This window comes from Panulirus ornatus, chromosome 18 (genome assembly GCF_036320965.1).
Source record: "Panulirus ornatus isolate Po-2019 chromosome 18, ASM3632096v1, whole genome shotgun sequence".
In the NCBI taxonomy this organism is placed as follows: domain Eukaryota; kingdom Metazoa; phylum Arthropoda; class Malacostraca; order Decapoda; family Palinuridae; genus Panulirus; species Panulirus ornatus.
In genome coordinates, this window is record NC_092241.1 from 540,280 (window position 1) to 566,090 (window position 25,811).

The 25,811-nt window shown below is 40.6% G+C and overlaps 1 protein-coding gene across 1 annotated transcript in view; it reads left to right on the forward strand.

Moving 5' to 3' along the window:
* LOC139754951 (serine/threonine/tyrosine-interacting protein B-like) overlaps positions 1-25,811 on the forward strand; it is a 385,378-nt gene that overhangs the window by 91,073 nt on the left and 268,494 nt on the right. The window contains exon 3 of the mRNA XM_071672774.1: positions 23,446-23,543. Coding sequence (XP_071528875.1) covers positions 23,446-23,543 — 98 coding nt within the window. The remainder of the gene's footprint in view (positions 1-23,445; positions 23,544-25,811) is intronic.

Genomic DNA, 25,811 nt, shown 5'->3' on the forward strand with positions numbered 1-25,811 from the left:
CCATGATTGTTTGATTTGTATATGGATGGAGTGGTTAGGGAGGTAAATGCAAGAGTTTTGGAGAGAGGGGCGAGTATGCAGTCTTTGTGGATGAGAGGGCCTGGGAAATGAGTCAGTTGTTGTTTGTCGATGATACAGCTCTAGTGGCTGATTCATGTAAGGCATGTGTAAGAGTAGGAAGAGAGGAAAGTGAGTGGTTCCCAGTGAATGTTGGTTTGCGGCAGGGGTGCGTGATGTCTCCATAGTTGTTTAATTTGTTTATGGATGGGGTTGTTCGGGAGGTGAATGCAAGAGTTTTGGAGAGAGGGGCAAGTATGTAGTCTGTTGTAAATAAGAGGGCTTTGGAAGTGAGTCAGTTGTTGTTCGCTGATGATGTAACGCTGGAGGCTGATTCAGATGAGAAACTGCAGAAGCTGGTGACTGAGTTTGATAGTGTGTGAAAGAAGAAAGCTGAGAGTAAATGTGAATAAGAGCAAGGTTATTAGGTACAGTAGGGTTGAGGGACAAGTCACTTGGGAGGTAAGCTTAAGTGTAGAAAATCTGGAGGAAGTGAAGTGTTTTAGATATCTGGGAAGGCAAGAATGTTATCTTGGAGAGCAAAAATGGGTATGTTTGAAGGAATAGTGGTTCCAACAATAGTATATGGTTGCAAGGCGTGGGCTATAGATATGGTTGTGTGGAGGAAGGTGGATGTGTTCGAAATGAGATGTTTGAGGACAATATGTGGTGTGAGTTGGTTTGATCAAGTAAGTAACGAAAGGGTAAGAGAGATGTTTGGTAATAAAAAGAGTGTGGTTGAGAGAGCAGAAGAGGGTGTATTGAAATGGTTTAGTCACATGGAGAGAATGAGTGAGGAAAGATTGACAAAGAGGATATATGTGTCTAAGGTGGAGGGAACTAGGAGAAGTGGGAGACCAAATTGGAGGTGGAAGGATGGATTGGAAAAGATTTTGAGCAATTGGGTCCTGAATGTATAGGAGGATGAAAGGCGTGCAAGGAATAGAGTGAATTGGAAGGATGTCGTATACAAGGGTTGACGTGCTGTCAATGGATTGAACCAGGGCATGTGAAGTGTCGGGTAAACCATGGAAAGTTTTGTGGGGCCGAGATGTGGAAAGGGAGCTGTAGTTTCAGTGCATTACACATGACAGCTAGAGACTGAGTGTAAACGAATGTGGCCTTTGTTGTCTTTTTCTTGCGCTACCTTGCGTGCCCGCAGGGGGAGGGGGTGCCATCTCATGTGTGGCAGAATGGCATCAGGAGTAGATGAAGGCAGCAAGTATGAATATGTACATTTGTACAGTATATATGTCTATGTATACGTTGAAATGTATAGGTATGTATTTGTGCGTATGTGGGCGTTTATGTATATACATGTGTATGTGGAAGGTTGGGCCATTCTTTTGTCTATTTCCTTGCGCGACCTTGCTAATGTGGAAGACAGCAAGAAAGTGTAATCAATAAGTATAAATATTTATGTATCTGGGGAAGGCATATGATAGGGTTGACAGATGTGCTTTGTGGTAGGATTTAAGAGTATATGGTGTGGGAGGTAAGTTGGTAGATGCCATGAAAAGTTTTTCCCAAGCCAAGAATGTAAGGCATGTGTACATGTAGGAAGAGAGGAAAGTGATTGGTTCCAGCGAATTTATGCCTGCAGCAGGGGTATGTGATGTTCCCTTGGTTGTTTAATTTGTTTATGGATGGAGTGGTTAGGGAGGTAAATGCAAGAGTTTTAGAGAGAGGGGCGAGTATGCAGTCTATTGTGGGTGAGAGGGCCTGGGAAATGAGTCAGTTGTTGTTTGTCGATGATACAGCTCTAGTGGCTGATTCATGTGAGGTTGGTTAATGAGGGAGTTTGGAAAAGTGTGTGAAAAAAGAAAGTTAAGAGTAAATGTGAATAAGAGCAAGCTTATTAGGTTCAGTAGAGTTGAGGGACAAGTTTGAAAGGGATGTAAGTTTGAATGGAGAAAAACTGGAGGAAGTGAAGTGTCTTAGATATGTGGGAGTGGACTGAACAGTGGAAGGAACCATGGAAATGGAAGTGAGTCACAGGGTGGGGGAGGTGGCAAAGGTTCTGGGAGCAATGAAGAATGTGTGGAAGGAAAGAACGTTATCTCGGAGAGCAAAAATGGGTATGTTTGAAGGAATAATAGTTACAACGATGTTGTATGGTTGCGAGGCATGGGCTATAAATAAGGTTGTATGGAGGAGGGATGTATTGGAAATGAAATGTTTGAGGACAATATGTGGTGAGGTGGTTTGATTGAGTAAGTAGTATAAGGGTAATAGAGATATGTGGAAATAAAAAGAGTATGGTTGAGAGAGCAGAAGAGGGTGTGCTGAAATGGTTTGGACATTTGAAGAGAATGAGTGAGGATAGATTGACAGAGAGGATATATGTCTCAGAGGTGGAGGGAACAAGGAGGAGCAGGAGACCAAATTTGAGGTGGAAGGATGGAGTGAAAAGGATTTTGAGCGATTGAGGCCTTAACATACAGGATAGTGAGAGACGTGCAAGAAATAGAGTGAATTGGAACGATATGGTATACTGGTATTGACGTGCTGTGAATGGACTGAACCAGGGCATGTGAAGTGTCTGGGGAAAACCATGGCAAGGTCTTTGGGGCCTGGATGTGGATAGGGAGCTGTGGTTTCTGTGCAATACACATGTTAGCTAGAATGTTGCCTTTTTGCCTGTAGTCGTGGTCCTCCCTCACAGAATCAGGGGATAGCGATGCTGTTTTCTATGGGGTGGGGTAGTGATAGGAATGGATGAAGGCAAGCAAGTATGAATACGTACATGTGTATATATGTAATATCTGCGTTTATGTACGCATATGTTGATATGTATATGTATGTATATCTGCATATGGATCTGGAGAAGGCATATGATAGAGTTGATAGAGATGCTCTGTGGAAGGTATTAAGAATATATGGTGTGGGAGGCAAGTTGTTAGAAGCAGTGAAAAGTTTTTATCGAGGATGTAAGGCATGTGTACGTGTAGGAAGAGAGGAAAGTGATTGGTTATCAGTGAATGTAGGTTTGCGGCAGGGGTGTGTGGTGTCTCCATGGTTGTTTAATTTGTTTATGGATGGGGTTGTTAGGGAGTTGAATGCAAGAGTTTTGGAAAGAGGGGCAAGTATGAAGTCTGTTGGGGATGAGAGAGCTTGGGAAGTGAGTCAGTTGTTGTTCGCTGATGATACAGCGCTGGTGGCTGATTCATGTGAGAAACTGCAGAAGCTGGTGACTGAGTTTGGTAAAGTGTGCGAAAGAAGAAAGTTAAGAGTAAATGTGAATAAGAGCAAGGTTATTAGGTACAGTAGGGTTGAGGGTCAAGTCAATTGGGAGGTAAGTTTGAATGGAGAAAAACTGGAGGAAGTAAAGTGTTTTAGATATCTGGGAGTGGATCTGGCAGCGGATGGAACCATGGAAGCGGAAGTGGATCATAGGGTGGGGAAGGGGGCAAAAATCCTGGGAGCCTTGAAGAATGTGTGGAAGTCGAGAACATTATCTTGGAAAGCAAAATGGGTATGTTTGAAGGAATAGTGGTTCCAACAATGTTGTATGGTTGCGAGGCATGGGTTATGGATAGAGTTGTGCGCAGGAGGATGGATGTGCTGGAAATGAGATGTTTGAGGACAATGTGTGGTGTGAGGTGGTTTGATTAAGTAAGTAACATAAGGGTAAGAGAGATGTGTGGAAATAAAAAGAGCGTGGTTGAGAGAGCAGAAGAGTGTGTTTTGAAATGGTTTGGTCACATGGAGAGAATGAGTGAGGAAAGATTGACCAAGAGGATATATGTGTCGGAGGTGGAGGGAACGAGGAGAAGTGGGAGACCAAATTGGAGGTGGAAAGATGGAGTGAAAAAGATTTTGTGTGATGGGGGCCTGAACATGCAGGAGGGTGAAAGGAGGGCAAGGAATAGAGTGAATTGGATCGATGTGGTATACTGGGGTTGACGTGCTGTCAGTGGATTGAATCAGGGCATGTGAAGCGTCTGGGGTAAACCATGGAAAGCTGTGTAGGTATGTATATTTGCGTGTGTGGACGTATGTATATACATGTGTATGGGGGTGGGTTGGGCCATTTCTTTCATCTGTTTCCTTGCGCTACCTCGCAAATGCGGGAGACGACAAAGCAAAAAAAAAAAAAAAAAAAAATCTGCATATGTGGGTGTTTATGTATATGTATGTGTATGTGAGTGGATGGGCCATTCTTTGTATGTTTACTGGTGCTATCTCACCCCCTTTTTTAATAAATTCCACTGCAATACCATCCAAACCTGCTGCCTTGCCGGCTTTCATCTTCCGCAAAGCTTTTACTACCTCTTCTCTGTTTACCAAATCATTTTCCCTAACCCTCTCACTTTGCACACCACCTCGACCAAAACACCCTATATCTGCCACTCTATCATCAAACACATTCAACAAACCTTCAAAATACTCACTCCATCTCCTTCTCACATCACCACTACTTGTTATCACCTCCCCATTTGCACCCTTCACTGAAGTTCCCATTTGCTCCCTTGTCTTACGCACTTTATTTACCTCCTTCCAGAACATCTTTTTATTCTCCCTAAAATTTAATGATACTCTCTCTCACCCGAACTCTCATTTGCCCTTTTTTTCACCTCTTGCACCTTTCTCTTGACCTCCTGTCTCTTTCTTTTATACATCTCCCACTAAGTTGCATTTTTTCCCTGCAAAAATCGTCCAAATGCCTCTCTCTTCTCTTTCACTAATACTCTTACTTCTTCATCCCACCACTCACTACCCTTTCTAATCAACCCACCTCCCACTCTTCTCATGCCACAAGCATCTTTTGCGCAATCCATCACTGATTCCCTAAATACATCCCATTCCTCCCCCACTCCCCTTACTTCCATTGTTCTCACCTTTAAATGGATTTGGTGATGATATTGCTAGAGTTCTTGGCTTGCCTTCTGTATCATAAGAACAGTTTGTGAGTATGAAGTTAAAGTGAGTCATCGTGCTTCCAGTGTGATACCTTTAGGCACATTGATGATATAATCACTCTCGCCAGAGGTAAGGTTCTGAAGAACATAGAGTGAATGTTGAGTTGGATTGAAGGTCAGAATCAGTGCAACATGCCTGTATTTTGTGTATCGTGTTTTTACTTGATACTGTTTCTGGTTGTACATCTAATACATTTTTTGTTTCATGGCGTTTTATTCTTTTTTGCATGTGCAAATCAGATAAAGAAATCTTAACCAGGAATGTAACCCCATCTTATCCCATTGAATTCTCTGGCAAAATGGGATTCATGTTGGTAATTCTGCCAAATTCTCTTTTCCAGGAATGTATTTCCAACATTAAGTTGGATTTTGGTTTACAAGCATTCTTCTGTCTTCAGAAATGAGCTTCTGGTCGAGTGAGAGGATACACCTATGATATTGGGAGATGTTTCTAATGTGTTTTTTGGTTAAAAGGCAGTGATGATATACCCAAAGTGCATCTCTTCAGGTACCATGATAAAAGAAAATAGCTTAAGATATTTATTGTGCACCCATCAGTGATGCAGAGGAGAATTTACATTATCTTTCTGCCTTTTACTCCCAGGGGGTGAAAAAAAAGTGCCTTAAAGGTGGGAAAACTATTGTCAGTATAAAAAAGATGAAAAATTACAAGAAACAGACAAAGAAATTCAGAACCCAAGAATAAGATAAAACATTATGGAAAGTGTCATGAAATGGAAGTTGGAATTAGGGAATTCAGAAATATGGTAAAATGCAGAATATCAAAAATAGTATGTGTTTTATATTACAAATAATTGTATTAGGAATTATTTATTATTATTATTATAGTAACGAATGTATTTATTTACTTTCAGTGTGTGTTGCTTATACACTCACTGTAGGGAGGCTTGTATATATTCATACTCTCTGTGAGGAGGGAGAAAATAAATGTGGGAACTAATAGCCAGTGCTTTAGTCTATCCAACATAAATAGCCTTCAGAAGCTGATATGGCACAGAATTTTGGCGATGAGGATGGGATTGCTTTGCATAGTAAGGCTTACAGTACTGCCAGAGTCACTTTCAAATGCTGAATTAAAGTAAAGAGGTGAGTTAGAAGAATCAACCTGATTCTCAATTACTGTACTGCCCCAAAATGGTGGTTCAGGGCTGACTTGGCTATATTGATGCTTTTGATCTTTCCACAGAGGATTTCAGTAGTTACTATGAGAGATTAGAACAGTATTTCTTTGCAAATGAGATTTGCATTTATCTGGCTGATGCCAGTGATGCCACTTCTCAAGCTGCTAATAAAAGAAAAGTTGATGTTATGATGACTGTCTTGGTTAGAGTACTTATAAGACTTATGCAGTCCATAGTTACTTAGGGAACAGAGTTTTGATGAACTTCGTAAGTTACTGAAAGATCATTGCAAGTCAGAGAGACTTCACATTGCTTGAACTTTTAGATTCCACAGATTCATTCAGGAAGCAAATGATTCCATTACAGATTGCATGGCGAGGATAAGACATATGGCTGCAATATGTAATTTTGGCCAGCTACTCTCAAGAGCATTGAGATATCAATTTATAAGTGGGATCTGCAGTGCTGAGACCCAAATGAAGCTAATTAATGCTGAAAGATCTTTTGAAAAATGTTTGCAAATAGCCTAGGCTCATAAAATTGGTGGCAATGAGATGCAGCAGTTCTGGAATCACAACATGCCTGTTTACCAAGTTCAAGTTGTGGATAGTAAAGAAGAATTGGCATATCAAGTTCAGCACTTATGAAAATCACCATAGCTGGAGTGGATTGCAGGAGTCATGCCCAAGCAGGAAAGGAAAATGTTTAGGTCAAGCCTTCAACACATATAAAACAAAGGAAGACTATAAAAGAAGGAATTGAGACTATAAAAGAAGGAATTGGACTATTATGAAACGAACATTACACACTAACTACTGACAACAAGGGAAAAGCTATTATACTGTATTATTCCATTAACTCATTACTCACAGTTGAAGAAACATCTTGAATATCACAACCAATGAAAATGTTTCAAGGATCTGATGAAGAAGAGTTGATGGTTAGAGAAATATAGAGCTCTGAAGTTCTTGAATACCTGGACCAGTTGAATCCTAACAAATCCCTAAACCCAGATAACTTAGCTCCAAGATATTTTAGAAGTGGTCAGAAGACAGCTGATATACTTGATAGCAAAAATATTCAACAAATCTCTAATAGCTGTCAGATGCCAAATGACTGGAAACTAGTAAATGTTGGTTGTCAGGTGCCAAATGACTGGAAATTAGTAAATGTTACTCCTATATAAAAATAAGAAGACAAAAAGTGTGCCTTGAAGTGCCATCCAATTAGCCTTACATCCATGTTAAGTAAAACGATGGAAAAAATGATATGGGATAAAACTGTCACATTTCAAGAAAATCATGAAATTGTATCGGACTATCAACATGGTTTCTGTAATAGGAGATCCTGCCTGAAAAATTTTGGAACTCTTTAATGCTATTTATCAGAATTGGAATGAAAAAGTACCATCTGATGTAGTATATATAGATTTCCAGAAGGCTTTCGATTAAGTATCTCACAAGAGGCTTTTACATAAACTTAAAGGACATGGAATCGGTGAAGAACTCTGTATATGGATCAGAGACTAGCTTACTGGAAGAAAGCAGCATGTAGTATAAAATGGCAAAGCCTCTGATTGGCTTGATGTAATGAGTGGTGTGCCACAGGGGTTAGTTTTACGCCCAATTCATTTCATATTATACATTAATGACATAGAACTCAGTCTCATATATAAGATCTCCAAATTTGCTGATGATACTAAACTAGTAGGTAGAGTTGTAAACAGTTGGGACTGCAAAATGATTCAAAGAGATCTGATCAAATCAGGATAGTGGTCAGACAGATGGCAAATTAAGTTTATTGTAGGTAAGTGTATAGTTAAGTGAGTAATGTGGCAGTTGAGGGAATAATTGGTGTGCATGGGGTGTTCAGTGTTGTAAATGGAAATAGAGTAGAGCTTGTAGATTTATGTGCTGAAAAAGGACTGGTGATTGAGAATACCTGGTTTAAAAAGAGAGACATCCTTAAGTATACGTATGTAAGTAGGAGAGATGGCCAGAGAGCGTTATTGGATTATTTGTTAATCGATAGGCGAGCAAGAGAGAGACTTTTGAATGTTAATGTGCTGAGAGGTGCAACTGGAGGGATGTCTGATCACTATCTTGTGGAGGCGAAGATGAAGATATGTAGAGGTTTTCAGAAAAGAAGAGAATGTTGGGATGAAGAGAGTGGTGAGAGCAAGTGAGCTTGGGAAGGAGACTTGTATGAGGAAGTACCAGGAAAGACTGAGTATAAAATGGAAAAAGGTGAGAACAAAGGACGAAAGGGGAGTGGGGGAGGAATGGGATGTATTTAGGGAAGCAGTGATGGCTTGCGCAAAAGATGCTTGTGGTATGAGTGATGGGATGAAGAAGTAAGATCATCATTGAAAGAGAAGAGAGGGGCACTTGGACAATTTTTGCAGGGAAATAATGCAAATGAGTGGGAGATGTATAAAAGAAATAGGCAGGAGGTCAAGAGAAAGGTGCAAGAGATGAAAAAGGGCAAATGAGAGTTGGGGTGAGAGAGTATCATTAAATTTTAGGGAGAATAAAAAGATGTTTTGGAAGGAAGTAAATAAAGTGCATAAGACAAGAGGACAAATGGGAACAAAAGTGAAGGGGGCTAATGGGGAGGTGATTACAAGTAGTGGTGATGTGAGAAGGAGATGGAGTGAGTATTTTGAAGGTTTGTATTATGTGTTTGATGATAGAGTGGCAGATATAGGGTGTTTTGGTTGAGGTGGTATGCAGAGTAAGAGGGTTAGGGAGAATAATTTGGTAAACAGAGAAGAGGCAGTAAAAGCTTTGTGGAAGACGAGAGTCAGCAAGGTTTGGATGGTATTGCAGTGGAATTTATTGAAAAAAGGGGTGACTGTATTGTTGACTGGTTGGTAAGGTTATTTAATATATGTATGACTCATGGTGAAGTGCCTGAGGATTGGCGGAATGCTTGCATAGTGCCATTGTACAAAGGCTCAAATTACAGAGGTATGAGTTTGTTGAGTATTCCTGGGAAATTATATGGGAGGGTATTGATTGAGAGGGTGAAGGCATGTACAGATCATCAGATTGGGGAAGAGCAGTGTGGTTTCAGAAGTGGTAGAGGATGTGTGGATCAGGTGTTTGCTTTGAAGAATGTATGTGAGAAATACTTAGAAAGGAAATGGATTTGAATGTAGCATTTATGGATCTGGAGAAGGCATATGATAAGAATTGATAGAGATGCTCTGTGGAAGGTATTAAGAGTATATGGTGTGGGAGGCAAGTTGTTAGAAGTAGTGAAAAGTTTTTATCGAGGATGTAAGGCATGTGTACGTGTAGGAAGAGAGGAAAGTGATTGGTTCTCAGTGAATGTTGGTTTGCGGGATGTCTCCATGGTTGTTTGATTTGTTTATGGATGGGGTTGTTAGGAAGGTGAATGCAAGAGTTTTGGAAAGAGGGGCAAGTATGCAGTCTGTTGTGGATGAGAGAACTTAGGAAGTGAGTCAGTTGTTGTTCGCTGATGATACGGCGCTGGTGGCTGATTCGGGTGAGAAACTGCAGAAGCTGGTGACTGAGTTTGGTAAAGTGTGTGAAAGAAGAAAGCTGAGAGTAAATGGGAATAAGAGCAAGGTTATTAGTTACAGTAGGGTTGAGGGACAAGTCAATTGGGAGGTAAGTTTGAATGGAGAAAAACTGGAGGAAGTAAAGTGTTTTAGATATCTGGGAGTGGATCTGGCAGCGGATGGAACCATGGAAGCGGAAATGAATCATAGGGTGGGGGAGAGGGTGAAAGTTCTGGGAGCGTTGAAAAATGTGTGGAAGTCGAGAACGTTATCTTGGAAAGCAAAAATGGGTATGTTTGAAGGAATAGTGGTTCCAACAATGTTATATGGTTGTGAGGCATGGGCTATGGCTAGAAATGTGTGGAGGAGGGTGGATATGCTGCAAATGAGATGTTTGAGGACAATATATGGTGTGAGGTGGTTTGATCGAGTAAGTAATGAAAGGGTGAGAGAGATGTGTGGTAATAAAAAGAGTGTTTGAGAGAACTGAAGAGGGTGTTTTGAAATGGTTTGGTCACATGGAGAGAATGAGTAAGGAAAGATTGACCAAGAGGATATATGTGTCAGAGGTGGAGGGAAGGAGAAGTGGGAGACCAAATTGGAGGTGGAAAGATGGAGTGAAAAAGATTTTGAGCAATTGGGGCCTAAACATACAGGAGGGTGAAAGGCGTGCAAGGAATAGAGTGAATTGGAACGATGTGGTATGCTGGTATTGTTGTGCTGTAATTGGATTGAACCAGGGCATGTGAAGCGTCTAGGGTAAACCATAGAAAGTTCTGTGGGGCCTGGATGTGGAGAGGGAGCTGTGTTTTCGGTGCATTACACATGACAGTTAGAGACTGAATGTGAATGAATGTGGCCTTTTGTCTTTTCGTAGCACTACCTCGGGCACGTGCGGGGGGGAAGGGAGTGCCATTTTATGTGAGGTGGGGTGGCGAGGGAATGGATGAAGGCAACACGTATGAATATGTAAATGTGTATATATGTATATGTCTGTGCATGTATATGTATGTATATGTTGAAATGTATAGGTATGTATATGTGCGTGTGTGGGTGTTTATGTATATACATGTGCATTTGGGTGGGTTGGGCCATTCTTTCGTCTGTTTCCTTGCGCTACCTTGCTGACGCAGGAGGCAGCGACAAAGTATGATAATGATAAAAAATGAAGAAAAGGACCTTGGAATTGTCTTTAACAACAAACTGAAGTACACTAAACAGTGTCAGGCAGTAAGTAAATAAAGACAACCAAATGTTAGCTTTTATAGCCAGGAACAAAATGACAAGACACCAGAAATAATTCTCACACTTTATAATTCTCTAAAAGGACCATACCTTCTGTCCCCAAACTATAAAAAAAGACAAGGGAAAATTAGAAGAAGTACAAATATAAGCAACAAAATTGATCCCTTCCCTTAGAAATCTGGCTTACAAAGAGAGGCTAAAGCGATTGGACTTCTTTTCCCTTAAAAAATGTAGACTTTGTGGCAACTTAAGCTAAGTGCTCAAAATTCTGAACAAGTTTAAGAATGTAAGTCATGAACATCTTTTTGAAATACAAGAAAATATGGCTACCAGGACAAATGGAATACAACTCACAGCTAAAAGATGTAATACGGATGTGGGAAAAAGCTTCTTTTCCTATAGGTGTGTTGAGCTTTGGAATAAGTTACCATCAGATGTAGTTAATGCTAAGACTATGAATACCTTCAAAAGTCTTTTAGACTAATATAGATTCAGGTATGATAAGAAAAACAGAAATAATCTGTATAAACAGCAGTGGCAATGGGGACGTAGAAGGCTGATGTGCAGCACTGGGGGGTCAGTAGTGGCTTAAAACACTGCTGAGTGGAGTTATTTTTTTTTTTTTTTACCAGACATCCCAGTCATGGGCCAATCAGCCCTCCTGTTGTCTCTCTCTATCTCATGTAAACTCATGTAACAATGCCAGTTCTATGACTATGTGTACAAGTGTAACATCAAGGGACACATCTACATGTAAGAGGAAGAATATTGACAAGATAAGGGTTGAAAAAATGTAATACAAGTTGTGCTACAACTTTTAAGAGCCAATATATACTGATATTACTACAAATGCTCACATTAATATTTTGTTGAGGCTTGAAAAGAATGATGTTACTATGCAGTTATATACAGGTTGTACCACTTCTATTGCCACTAAGTATTAGTATGAGAAATTCAAGGTTACCATTAAAGCTGTCCAAAGTACGTTTCTCCACTCATATTGGTGAAAACCTTAAACAGTTAGGTGAAATAGAAGTGGAAATTTATTACAAAAAGAAGCAATTTAAAGTTTCCCTAGTGATTACTCAGAAAGGTACATGTTCTTTGCTAGGAAGAAACTGCTTGTTCAAACTGGTATCTGACCAGAAAGATGTTTTCTGCAAATCATCTTCATGATACTGAATATATTTCAGATGTTTCCACTCTCCTAGAGGACTACAGTGAATTGTTTAAAGGTGATCTTGGATGCTCTAATGGTCTGGAAGTTGAACTCATTCAAAATTTCACATAGCTCAGCCAATTCTGTGTGCCTTTCATTCCAGAATAAAGGAGTTACTGGAAATGGAAATTGATACAGTAACTTAGAGAAGATTTACATTCAGCTTGGTGAGATTGTTCTATATCTAGAGTGTTGGACTTGTCACAAGCATACCATCAGATTTTTATTGTGACTGAATCTCATAAATACCTCACTATCAATACTCACATTTGACTTTTATGTTTAAGAGATTGACTAATGGTATTCACTATGCCCTTGCTATTTTTCAGAGAATAATGCATTTTATTCATTTTGACATTCCAGTGGTTATATGTTACGTAGATGACAGGATGATAACTTCATTGCAGGGTAAGACAAGAAGGATCACCTGGATACTCTGTAAAGTTCTGCAAAGGTTGCAGAAGTCAAGTTTCAGTGTAAATAAGAACAAATGCAAATTTGAGCAAAATTTTGTAACATGTCTTTGTCAGGGAATAGATTCTGAGGGCTTTCATCCCACAAAAGATAAACTCTTTGCCATAATTCAAGCCCCATACCTTAAAGATGGAACAGCTTTAAAATCGTGCCTCTGCCTGATAATGTTCTATTCCATATTTCTGGAAAATCATTCCACTGTACCTGCTTCCATGAATAGATCTCTAAAGATCACTATGATGACTCTTTACCATTGTTCCTTTCTTGCGATGCTTCATCATATGATATTTTTGCTGTATTGTCACTTGTTATTGATGAATGTTATTGACCCGTTGCTTTTGCCTCTTGTACATTAACACGTGCTCAGAAAAACTATTCTCAGTTTGATAAAGAACCCCAAATTATTGTTCCTTTATGACTGGCAGTTCATGTTGATTATAGATCACCACCCAATGGTTTCTTTTCTCTGCCCTGAGAAACCTGTTCCACCACATGCATCCACCAGACTGCAAAGATGGGCATGTCAAGAGTGTCCCTCTAGAGGATTGCAGAAATGAACTTTGATAGTGAGGTAAATTGCTACTTCTTTGAAACAGACATCCTCGCAACTGTAACACATCAAATGATCAAGATGAAAACTGTAGTAGATCCATTATCCAAAGTTCTGAAGTTTGCTCAGTCTGTATGGCCAAGTAGTGATGAGTGTGAGCTACGTTTGCAACCTTTCCTACAGCGTCGAGATGAAATCACCATTGAAAAAGGGTGTGCTCTATGGGGACTTTGTGTTGTAATTCCCTTTGCAGTGCAAGGAGACATACTTCAAGAACTGCTTGAAATACACATAGGTATGACAAAGATGAAGGCATTGGCAAGTTCATATATATGGTGGCCCAGTCTGGATAAGCAAGTAGGAGTTGTTTCTTCATGTCAAATATGTCAATCCATGAGGGCAGATCCACTTTTTTTTTTTAGTGTTGAAGGCTCTAGTCATGGACAGAAATTCATATCAAGGTTGGGCCTTAATTAAAACATAGAGAGAATTATGAAATTGAAAAAGAAAAGACAAGGGAAAGCATATACAAATTTTAGAGGAAGTGAAAGACCCATCTTTTGAAATGTGCTAATCATTGTTATTGGGAAAGACATGAAAAGGCAGATAGTTCCAAAGCTTTGACGCATAGAGAAAGAAGCAAGTATCGAAGTGGCTCACCCTTGAGTTGCCAATGGCCACACAATCATTATATGATACAGCAGCTTGCTGTGTATTGTGTGGTCTAGCTAGTGGTGGGGGCACACAAGCATCCAGCTCTTGGGTGCAAAAGCCAAAGTAATACCTATAGAAGAGGGAAAGTGAACCAACATTGTGGTGTAGGGCAAGGGGGTTAAGTTTGGCAGTTAGTCTGGGACAGTTTTTAAGTTGAATTGCTTTCGACTTGGCTCTGTCAAGTAAGCATACAGAACTAGAACCACCCAGGTGTGAAAGCAGTACTCCATACAAGGATGAATCGGTTCCTTTTATAAACAGAGCAACTGTTCAGAAAAGAAGTTTCGACATCTAAACAGGACACCCAGTTTCTAAGAAGCAGACTTAGCTATTCCTGTAATGTGGGGTTTCCAAGAAAGAATGGATGTTACAGTAATCCCAAGTATGTTCATTGAGTCAGGAGGTGGAATTATAGGACTGTCAAAAGAGAGATGAAAGTTGTGGAAAGTTTTCAATAGAGAGATGGTTAGAAATAGGGTCTTGTGGGGGCATTAAACTTAACAGGATTTTGTCTACCCCACTGAGATATCCTGTCCAAGTCTGAGTTTATTGTGGAAGCTGAGTCGAGATGAGACGCAGATTGAGCAAGAGAAGAGGGAGCAGAATTGAAGGATGTGGATGAATGCAGTGTTGAGTTGTCAGCATATGCATGCATTGGATTATTTGTGGAGGAGCAGAAATCGTTTGAAAGAAAAAGAAAAATTCTAGGGGACAGGACAGAACCATGAGGGATACTGCTGTTGATGGAGAAAGGGAGGAGGCTGATCCGTCAACAACCACAGAGATAGATTGGCTGGAGAGGAAGCTAGATATGAAAGACCAAAGTGCAGGTGGGAAGTTGAAAGAGTGGAGCTTAGAGATGAAACCCCGATGCCACACCCTGGCAACAGCTTTAAATATGTCAAGGGCAACTACATGTGATTCCCCAAAATCTTTCAGGGATAATGTCCACACACTAGGAAGATAGGAAAGAATATCACCAGTGAATCTTCCCCAATGAAAGCTATATTGGTGATCAAAAAGAAGACTGTGGTTTTTGAGGTTTTTAAGGATTCAGAGACTTTGGAAATGGTAGATGTCAAAGCAATTGGATGATAGTTAGAGGGATCAAAACGGTCACCTTTCTTAGGGATGGGATGTATCAATGCATGCTTCCAAGGGGAAGGAAAAGTTTTTGTTTTTAAACAGAACCAGAACAGACGAATAAGAACAGGTGCAAGTTCACAGGCACACTGAAGAGAGATTATGGGAAGAGACATAGGATTAGTCGACGTGCTGTCAATGGATTGAACCAGGGCATGTGAAGTGTCTGGGGTAAACCATGGAAAGTTCTGTGGGGCCTGGATGTGGAAAGGGAGTTGTGGTTTCGGTGCATTATTACATGACAGCTAGAGACTGAGTGTGAACGAATGTGGCCTTTGTTGTCTTTTCCTAGCGCTACCTCGCACACATGCGGGGGGAGGGGGTTGTTATTTCATGTGTGGTGGGGTGGCGATGGGAATAAATAAAGGCAGACAGTATGAATTATGTACATGTGTACATATGTATATGCCTGTGTGTGTGTATAATGGGAACTTCAGTGAAGGGTGTAAATGGGGAGGTGATAACAAGTAGTGGTGATGTGAGAAGGAGATGGAATGAGTATTTTGAAGGTTTGTTGAATGTGTGTGATGACAGAGTGGCAGATATAGGGTGTTTGGGTCGAGGTGGTGTGCAAAGTGAGAGGGTTAGGGAAAATGATTTGGTAAACAGAGAAGAGGTAGTAAAAGCTTTGCGGAAGATGAAAGCCGGCAAGGCAGCAGGTTTGGATGGTATTGCAGTGGAATTTATTAAAAAAGGGGGTGACTGTATTGTTGACTGGTTGGTAAGGTTATTTAATGTATGTATGACTCATGGTGAGGTGCCTGAGGATTGGCGGAATGCGTGCATAGTGCCATTGTACAAAGGCAAAGGGGATAAGAGTGAGTGCTCAAATTACAGAGGTATAAGTTTGTTGAGTATTCCTGGTAAATTATATGGAAGGGTATTGATTGAGAGGGTGAAGGCATGTACAGAGCATCAGATTGGGGAAGAGCAGTGTGGTTTCAGAAGTGGTAGAGGATGTGTGGATCAGGTGTTTGCTTTGAAGAATGTATGTGAGAAATACTTAGAAAAGCAAATGGATTTGTATGTAGCATTTATGGATCTGGAGAAGGCATATGATAGAGTTGATAGAGATGCTCTGTGGAAGGTATTAAGAATATATGGTGTGGGAGGCAAGTTGTTAGAAGCAGTGAAAAGTTTTTATCGAGGATGTAAGGCATGTGTACGTGTAGGAAGAGAGGAAAGTGATTGGTTCTCAGTGAATGTAGGTTTGCGGCAGGGGTGTGTGATGTCTCCATGCTTGTTTAATTTGTTTATGGATGGGGTTGTTAGGGAGGTAAATGCAAGAGTCTTGGAAAGAGGGGCAAGTATGAAGTCTGTTAGGGATGAGAGAGCTTGGGAAGTGAGTCAGTTGTTGTTCGCTGATGATACAGCGCTGGTGGCGGATTCATGTGAGAAACTGCAGAAGCTGGTGACGGAGTTTGGTAAAGTGTGTGGAAGAAAATTTTGGGAGCCTTGAAAAATGTGTGGAAGTCGAGAACATTATCCCGGAAAGCAAAAATGGGTATGTTTGAAGGAATAGTGGTTCCAACAATGTTGTATGGTTGCGAGGCGTGGGCTATGGATAGAGTTGTGCGCAGGAGGTTGGATGTGCTGGAAATGAGATGTTTGAGGACAATGTGTGGTGTGAGGTGGTTTGATCGAGTAAGTAACGTAAGGGTAAGAGAGATGTGTGGAAATAAAAAGAGCGTGGTTGAGAGAGCAGAAGAGGGTGTTTTGAAGTGGTTTGGGCACATGGAGAGAATGAGTGAGGAAAGATTGACCAAGAGGATATATGTGTCGGAGGTGGAGGGAACGAGGAGAAGAGGGAGACCAAATTGGAGGTGGAAAGATGGAGTGAAAAGGATTTTGTGTGATCGGGGCCTGAACATGCAGGAGGGTGAAAGGAGGGCAAGGAATAGAGTGAATTGGAGCGATGTGGTATACAGGGGTTGACGTGCTGTCAGTGGATTGAATCAGGGCATGTGAAGCGTCCGGGGTAAACCATGGAAAGCTGTGTAGGTATGTATATTTGCGTGTGTGGACGTGTGTATGTACATGTGTATGGGGGGGGGGTTGGGCCATTTCTTTCGTCTGTTTCCTTGCGCTACCTCGCAAACGCGGGAGACAGCGACAAAGTATAAAAAAAAAAAAAAAAATATATATATATATACGTTGAGATGTATAGGTATGTATATTTGCGTGTGTGGACGTGTATGTATTTACATGTGTATGTGGGTGGGTTGGGCCATTCTTTTGTCTGTTTCCTTGCGCTACCTCGCTAACGCGGGAGACAGTGACAAAAGTAGAATAAATTTTTTTTTTTTTTAAACTATTCGCCATTTCCCGTGTTAGCAAGGTAGCGTTAAGAACAGAGGACTGGGCCTTTGTGGAATATCCTCACCTGGCCCCCCTCTGTTCCTCCTTTTGGAAAATTACAAAAAAACGAGAGGGGAGGATTTCCAGCACCCCCTGCTCCCTCCCCTTTTAGTCACCTTCTACAACACGCAGGGAATACTGCAGAAGCTGGTGACTGAGTTTGGTAAAGTGTGTGAAAGAAGAAAGTTAAGAGTAAATGTGAATAAGAGCAAGGTTATTAGGTACAGTAGGGTTGAGGGTCAAGTCAATTGGGAGGTAAGTTTGAATGGAGAAAAACTGGAGGAAGTAAAGTGTTTTAGATATCTGGGAGTGGATCTGGCAGCGGATGGATCCATGGAAGCGGAAGTGAATCATAGGGTGGGGGAGGGGACGAAAATCTTGGGAGCCTTGAAGAATGTGTGGAAGTCGAGAACATTATCTCAGAAAGCAAAAATGGGTATGCTTGAAGGAATAGTGGTTCCAACAATGTTGTATGGGTGCGAGGCGTGGGCTATGGATAGAGTTGTGCGCAGGAGGGTGGATGTGCTGGAAATGAGATGTTTGAGGACAATGAGTGGCGTGAGGTGGTTTGATCGAGTAAGTAATGTAAGGGTAAGAGTGTGGAAATAAAAAGAGCGTGGTTGAGAGAGCAGAAGAGTGTGTTTTGAAATGGTTTGGGCACATGGAGAGAATGAGTGAGGAAAGATTGACCAAGAGGATATATGTGTCGGAGGTGGAGGGAACGAGGAGAAGTGGGAAACCAAATTGGAGGTGGAAAGATGGAGTGAAAAAGATTTTGTGTGATCAGGGCCTGAACATGCAGGAGGGTGAAGGAGGGCAAGGAATAGAGTGAATTGGATCGATGTGGTATACAGGGGTTGACGTGCTGTCAATGGATTGAATCAGGGCATGTGAAGCGTCTGGGGTAAACCATGGAAAGTTGTGTGGGGCCTGGATGTGGAAAGGGAGCTGTGGTTTCGGGCATTATTGCATGACAGCTAGAGACTGAGTGTGAATGAATGGGGCCTTTGTTGTCTTTTCCTAGTGCTGCCTCGCACACATGAGGGGGGAGGGGGATGGTATTCCATGTGTGGTGAGGTGGCGATGGGAATGAATAAAGGCAGACAGTGTGAATTGTGTGCATGGGTATATATGTATGTGTCTGTGTGTGTATATATATGTGTACATTGAGATGTATAGGTATGTATATTTGCATATGTGGAGGTGTATGTATATACATTGTGTATGGGGGTGGGTTGGGCCATTTCTTTCGTCTGTTTCCTTGCGCTACCTCGCAAACGCGGGAGACAGCGACAAAGCAAAATAAATAAAATAAATAGAATAAATATAAATGATATAAGTGATTGGTTCTCAGTGAATGTAGGTTTGCGGCAGGGGTGTGTGATGTCTCCATGGTTGTTTAATTTGTTTATGGATGGGGTTGTTAGGGAGGTAAATGCAAGAGTCTTGGAAAGAGGGGCAAGTATGAAGTCTGTTGGGGATGAGAGAGCTTGGGAAGTGAGTCAGTTGTTGTTCGCTGATGATACAGCGCTGGTGGCGGATTCATGTGAGAAACTGCAGAAGCTGGTGACGGAGTTTGGTAAAGTGTGTGGAAGAAGAAAGTTAAGAGTAAATGTGAATAAGAGCAAGGTTATTAGGTACAGTAGGGTTGAGGGTCAAGTCAATTGGGAGGTGAGTTTGAATGGAGAAAAACTGGAGGAAGTGAAGTGTTTTAGATATCTGGGAGTGGATCTGTCAGCGGATGGAACCATGGAAGCGGAAGTGGATCATAGGGTGGGGGAGGGGGCAAAAATTTTGGGAGCCTTGAAAAATGTGTGGAAGTCGAGAACATTATCCCGGAAAGCAAAAATGGGTATGTTTGAAGGAATAGTGGTTCCAACAATGTTGTATGGTTGCGAGGCGTGGGCTATGGATAGAGTTGTGCGCAGGAGGATGGATGTGCTGGAAATGAGATGTTTGAGGACAATGTGTGGTGTGAGGTGGTTTGATCGAGTAAGTAACGTAAGGGTAAGAGAGATGTGTGGAAATAAAAAGAGCGTGGTTGAGAGAGCAGAAGAGGGTGTTTTGAAATGGTTTGGGCACATGGAGAGAATGAGTGAGGAAAGATTGACCAAGAGGATATATGTGTCGGAGGTGGAGGGAACGAGGAGAAGAGGGAGACCAAATTGGAGGTGGAAAGATGGAGTGAAAAAGATTTTGTGTGATTGGGGCCTGAACATGCAGGAGGGTGAAAGGAGGGCAAGGAATAGAGTGAATTGGAGCGATGTGGTATACAGGGGTTGACGTGCTGTCAGTGGATTGAATCAAGGCATGTGAAGCGTCTGGGGTAAACCATGGAAAGCTGTGTAGGTATGTATATTTGCGTGTGTGGACGTGTGTATGTACATGTGTATGGTGGTGGGTTGGGCCATTTCTTTCGTCTGTTTCCTTGCGCTACCTCGCAAACGCGGGAGACAGCGACAAAGTATAAAAAAAAAAAAAAAAAATAAATGAATAAATAACATCAGGGAATGAAGAAATGTGAGAGTCATCCAAGATGGAGTTAGAGGAGAAATAGTAACCAAAGAGAGTTGCTTTGTCTATAGGAAAGACAGCTATAGTACCATCAGAATGGAAAGTGAAGGAAAGTTAAAGCAGCAGAAGTTGTTAGAGATGCCCTTTGCTAAAACCAGGAAAACCTATCAGTGGATGACGAGGAAAGGTTATCACACTTCTTTTGAATAAAGGAATACTTCACCTCATGGATAATGTGCTTGCAGCAATTATAGGCAGTGATTAAAGCTGAATGGGAGCCAGAGGAAGGAGAGTTTTTCCAAACCCAGTATGCCTGATCCCTTGCCTGATAGCCTTAGAACAGGAACAGTTGAACCATGGAATAGATGAAGAGGTTATCTTGGAGGAAGTGGGGATAGATGCTTCCTTTCCCACAAGAATTACCTCTGCTATGCATTTGATGGAGACAGAAGCATCACCATATAAGAGACAGTAATTTACCTAAGGAAAGTTAAAAAGAAGTTACATAAGTTATTCCAGTCAGCTTTGTTGAGGTGCCAGTATTAACACTTAGAAGGAGCCTCTGGAGTGGGGGTGAGATTGTGTATTTACAGTGAAATGGACTAGAGGTGAAAAATAAATCCAGAATATTAAGAGAGTGGTCACAGCAGTCAGGAATATTGGTAGGGAGATAATTTCCTCTAAATCATTGAGAATAGAGAACAAGAGGGCTTTAGTCCCTCCACCATCCATATGGGAGGAATTCAAATATTTCTTATGGTTAACTTTGAAATCCCCCTGGTAGAGGATCTTGGATTGTGGGTTAGAGGATGTCGCAGTCTCATGGCAGGAGTTTAGATAGTTGTAGAAGGAAATAAGATTTGCAGAATTAGGAGAGCGATAGGCGAAACAGAGGAAGAGTGTAGTTGTAGGGAGACAGACCTTGAGCCACATAACATCAAAGTTTGCGGACTTAGTGTCCTTGAGGTGTGCAACAAGTGTGTTGATGTTGGAATGAGTACAAATGCCACCTCTGAACCAGAATTGTGAGTGGAGGTTATGGTTAGATATGAAAAAGGGACTAGTGAGAACATCATTACATAACTGTGTCTCAGAGAGAAGTAAGATATTAGGAGAGGTACTAGACAGATGTTGTTCAACTGAGGATAGGTTAATAGAGAGATCATAAATGTTGATATAGTGAATAGAAAAAAGGTCCAACAGAGAAGGAAAGGTTGTGGAAGGGGCCGGTACTACTATTGCCAGGGCTTTCCCTCTCATTGGCAGTAGAGTCAGGCAGAAACCCAGAGATTCACAGCACCCCATGATGCTTGGGACTAGGGGCCATAGATTTGACAGGATCCATGATGATGATACTTATAAATGTTTGAGTGAGCAGGAATTGGCAAGAGTACCTGTTAATAAAAGTAATAATGATAAGTAAACTTTGAGTAGGTGTATGGTGCTCATAAGAAGATGGTAGGACTATTCTGATAATTCCGTTTTGATAAGACAGAAAGTAAGGCCATCAATCCTGACATGGAGAGTGTAAGATGGTTCCAGGCACCACTTTAATGCTCCTCAGTCAGGACAGTAGTACCACCACGGGCAGCTGTTGTCAACAATCTACTACCTAATGGGGTGCTCCAAGGGTAGGGGATGGGATAATTCTTGAGTTAGCTGGGGTACTTTTAGGTGCCAATACACTACCACCTGAACTCTCCCTCTCACTGGTGGCAGATCACTGAAACTTGCATAAGCTCAAAATACATATAATTAAGTTGTGGCACATCTAAATAATGAAGCATACTGAGAAAAAGTCTCTATTTTTAACACAAAAATAGTAAAAGATGAAATACCTCTTGAAATCAAAATATGTGATATGTTTACTAAATGAGAGAACTCAAATATTTAGGGTCCAAGACTTTTCCATATTTTGTGTGCAGTCATCAGAAACACCATGGGATGTACAGTAAAGAAGTTTAAGAGTGCATTGAACAAGTATTTACAAAGGGTAATAGACCAGCTAGGACATGAAGGCTATGTGGGCCTGTGGTCTTCAGCTTTCAACTACTTGGTTGATTAGCTACCCAAGCCAGCAGCCTTGGGTCCAGCCTGGACTTTAGGGGTAGAAGATCTCTGAATACTACATCAGGTATACATCAGCAAAACTGAAGACATCAGTAAGACAGGACGTTGACAGATGAATGTTGGCGATTGTTTTTTTTTACCGAAAATAGACCGTATCCAGCAGAAGGGAAAGGAAAGAAAAGGAAGAACTGCCTATAGACAAGCCAGATGAAATTTGTTTGATAAATGAAGCAAAGAGAACTGACAGATGTATTGAGGATATAAAAGGATGACCTATAATGATTTCCCTCACTTTGGAGCTTTGTAGTTAGGAGATACTTCAGCAAGCTAAGAAACTTGCCAACAAAGAAGGAATTCAGAGGGATATTCATTCATGAGAGTTGGTATGCCAAGGGAAGAAGGAAACAGAAGTCAAGAATATATTTAAAAGGCCAAAAAATTACCTTATTATTATTAATGTGTTAATGGGAGAGTTTTACACTTACATTGTCTGGTCTCTCAACCTTAGATTGTTTTTTTCTTGTTTACATTATCTAGTTGACTTTTTCATAGACTCTGTATAAGCATGATACTAAATAATGAAAGACCAGATAGTGGTAATTAGGTGTACCCTAATTCTCAACTGTTTTGAGTTCAAAACATAGCAAATGAGACTGTTACAAATTAGGGGATACTGGTATTGATTATCTGTAATTCTCTTCAGGAATGACAATGAGACATAGGCATAGTTCAGTTTTTTCTTTACAGACTAGCAAAAATATTTGTTCCTGAGCATCTTGTAGCAGAACTTAGATTATGGAATGTTATTCATCTCTCATTATAGAACTTCCTTACAGTTATACTCTTATGTACTTCTTACAGTTATACTCTAATGTACTGTATGTTATTCTTTCAAAGCTGTTTTCCTAATGGCTCATTTGCTCGATAGAGTGCTAGGTGGGGAGCTTTCCGCTTTGCTATCTTGTCTCCATGTATGTAGATTAGAATTTTGGGTTAATGTTACTGTTCTCCAGCATTTAACTCATCATAGGCCATTAAGTCTTCTGTTATTTCTTCTTTTTCATGTATTTCCTTGTACACATAACTGAATCCACAATTTTCATGCCCTCCTACCAATAATTTTAGTTTCTTTCAGTCACTATTTCCATCACAGACCAACTTCATTCTAAAATAAGAATAAAGCAGAGACATATAGGGCATTCTTCTCTCTTATCCCAGGCCAAAGGTCCTATAGGATCTTTGCCCCAGGCATAAACCTTAAGCCTCTCTCTCATTCATATTTTAACCATGATTTGTGTCTCAAGAATATTTGATGTTCCCTACTTGTCTTTGTCAGTAAAAAAAAAAAAAAAAAATGCTTTTCATAAGATTTGTAATGGTTTGCTGCTGCACAGAATAGTTTTCCAGCTTTTTTGTATTCATGGCTAAACTATGTATGGAATTTTGTGTGTATCATTATTTTAGGTGTTTCCCTTGATGTAAGCTTATATTCTTTTCTTATGATTTTCCAGTTCAACACACTGCTGGATCATGGTATCACACACATCATCTGCATCAGACAAAGTATAGAGTCACATATGGTGCGAGCCAATTTTCCTGATAAGATTAAGTAAGTATTGTAAATACAAATGTCATACATGTATAGTGTTTGGATGCTCTGTCATATAGATACAATACCAGTCGATTTGTCACTTGTGGACAAAGCCCTATGAACATATTAGAAAGAAGTTGCTTTGTTGAGGGTTGAAATAGTTTTACCCTAAAATAGGGTGTATCCATGAGGATACGCCCTCTTCAACCACCATTATACTAATGACACTGGCTGATGCTCATCCATAAAGATTCCAGCAGCCTACTGCTACATTCCCAGGTTTGTTACTTCATATCATGTTGGTAAGGGGAAACCAAGCTACCTACCAACCTCATCATTCACTTGCAGAAATCTTACAGTGTAGATTTATTGTCTTACTTTATGTTTGCTAGCTGTGTCTCTACCATTACTTATGGCTTTTAGGGTTGTCAAATTTGTATTTTTGTATTATATTTGTGCATCATGATAAAAACTGTAAGTACTTTGTTGTCCTGGTGACACCACTTGTAATTACTTATATGTATAGTATGGAGAGGCACTTGTACACTTGTGAGGCCCCATCTCTTGAAATTTCTGTGTTATCAAGTAGCCTTTTAAACCTTGTAAACTGCCAGTAATCATGGTTTTCTTTTATGTATTCTGTCCATCCATCACCCTCACATGAAAACAGTACTTCTTACATTCTTTCTCACCAGTTTCATACTCAGCTTCTTTTGTACATCTCTTGATGAACTGTTTACTGTCAATGTCGTCCTGCTGATTTAGAACATTGGCTGTTATCAGGTTGCCCCAGTCTCTTCTCTCCTTCTTGGTGGACAGATCTGTAGCCTGCAGTCTCTCAGTGTAGCTCAGCTCTCTTAATTCATGTACTGCACCACCTTAGTTGCCCTTGTGTGGATCCTCACAATTAGATGCTTGTGCTTCTGTAGGTGCAGTGTCCTGACATTCGATGGATTTAGTTCAATTTAGGTGTAGTGTATGTTTCAAATGATTTACTAGACATTTTTTAATCCATAAACTTAATTGCAGTTCTGATACAATCAGACAGTGAGAGATAAACAGACAGTTCATCTGTCACTGTTCTGCTTTGGAGACCTGGCAACAGGTTAAGCAGAGTGTCAATAACTAAGTGTCTTTTGTATCCTGATTCCTATAGCTTATTTCCATACAGGGTAATGATTGCATTCAAGCTTGCATTCACTGTGTCCCATCCTAATTACCTTCCACTCACTTGGATTGAGTTTTATCAGTCATCTTTTAGACCAACTTTGGAGGTTTTTCTAGGTACCCGTGTGAATTGATGCATTTATTGTCATTATTTGTGCTCCAATGCATCATCTGCAAACTTGTTTAGATATAAATCAGTCCATTGGGCGAGTCCTTTACCTACACCAAAGAATAGCAGTGGGCCCATGACTGAGTTCTATGGTACACCACTGATGACCCAAGCCCATTTCCAGAATGGTTCTCTTACCCACATTCATTGTGCCCTTCTATGAAGCTTTTCAGGCATCTTAATCAGCTTCTGATGGAGCAGAGTTTCAAAAGCTTTTGAACATTCCAGGAATATATAGTCTATCTCTCCTTCTGTTTGATCAAAGCTGAAGCTCATTCCATCCTAGAAGTCAGGGATGGGTAATTCATGACCTTTCCTTGAGTCCAAGTTGTGTCCCAGTTAGTTGGGTCCTCATTTGAAAGTAGCCATCCATTAGCTTTCTGATCATCTTTTCAGTGTTCTACAGACCACACTTAATAGTGAGACTGGTCTGTAGTGTATTGCAGTGTTCCATTCAGTTTTGTTGAGTGTAGGCCCAACATTTGCCTACTTCCACATCTTTGGGAGAACACCTTCCTCTAGTGACCTGTTAAATATTTTGAGTGGTCTAGCAAATTCCTTCACACATTTCTTCAGCACATGGGGTGACTTCATTAAGGCTTCATTAGGTGTAATAGTCTTATTGTTTAATAGTTAGGTTTCTTAATAGTTTGATTATATTGTTTCTTTTTCTTCTCTTTCGTACTTATGTGTTTTTCCTATGAGTGAGGTAGTGTCTAGAACAGACGACCAAGCCTTTGAGGAGATAAGATTTATCAATTCCAATACCTTCCAAGATTTTTCTCCCCTCCCACCTTGCTGCTAATAGGTCAGTATTGTCCTCCTCTGTAAACACATCCTTAACCTTATTGTCCAGCTCCTCATTTATTAATCTCATCTTCTTCAGTAATTCTTTCCACTGAGTTCCAGCCTGACTCGCTGCTCTTTTATTTTTATTTATAATTGCTTCA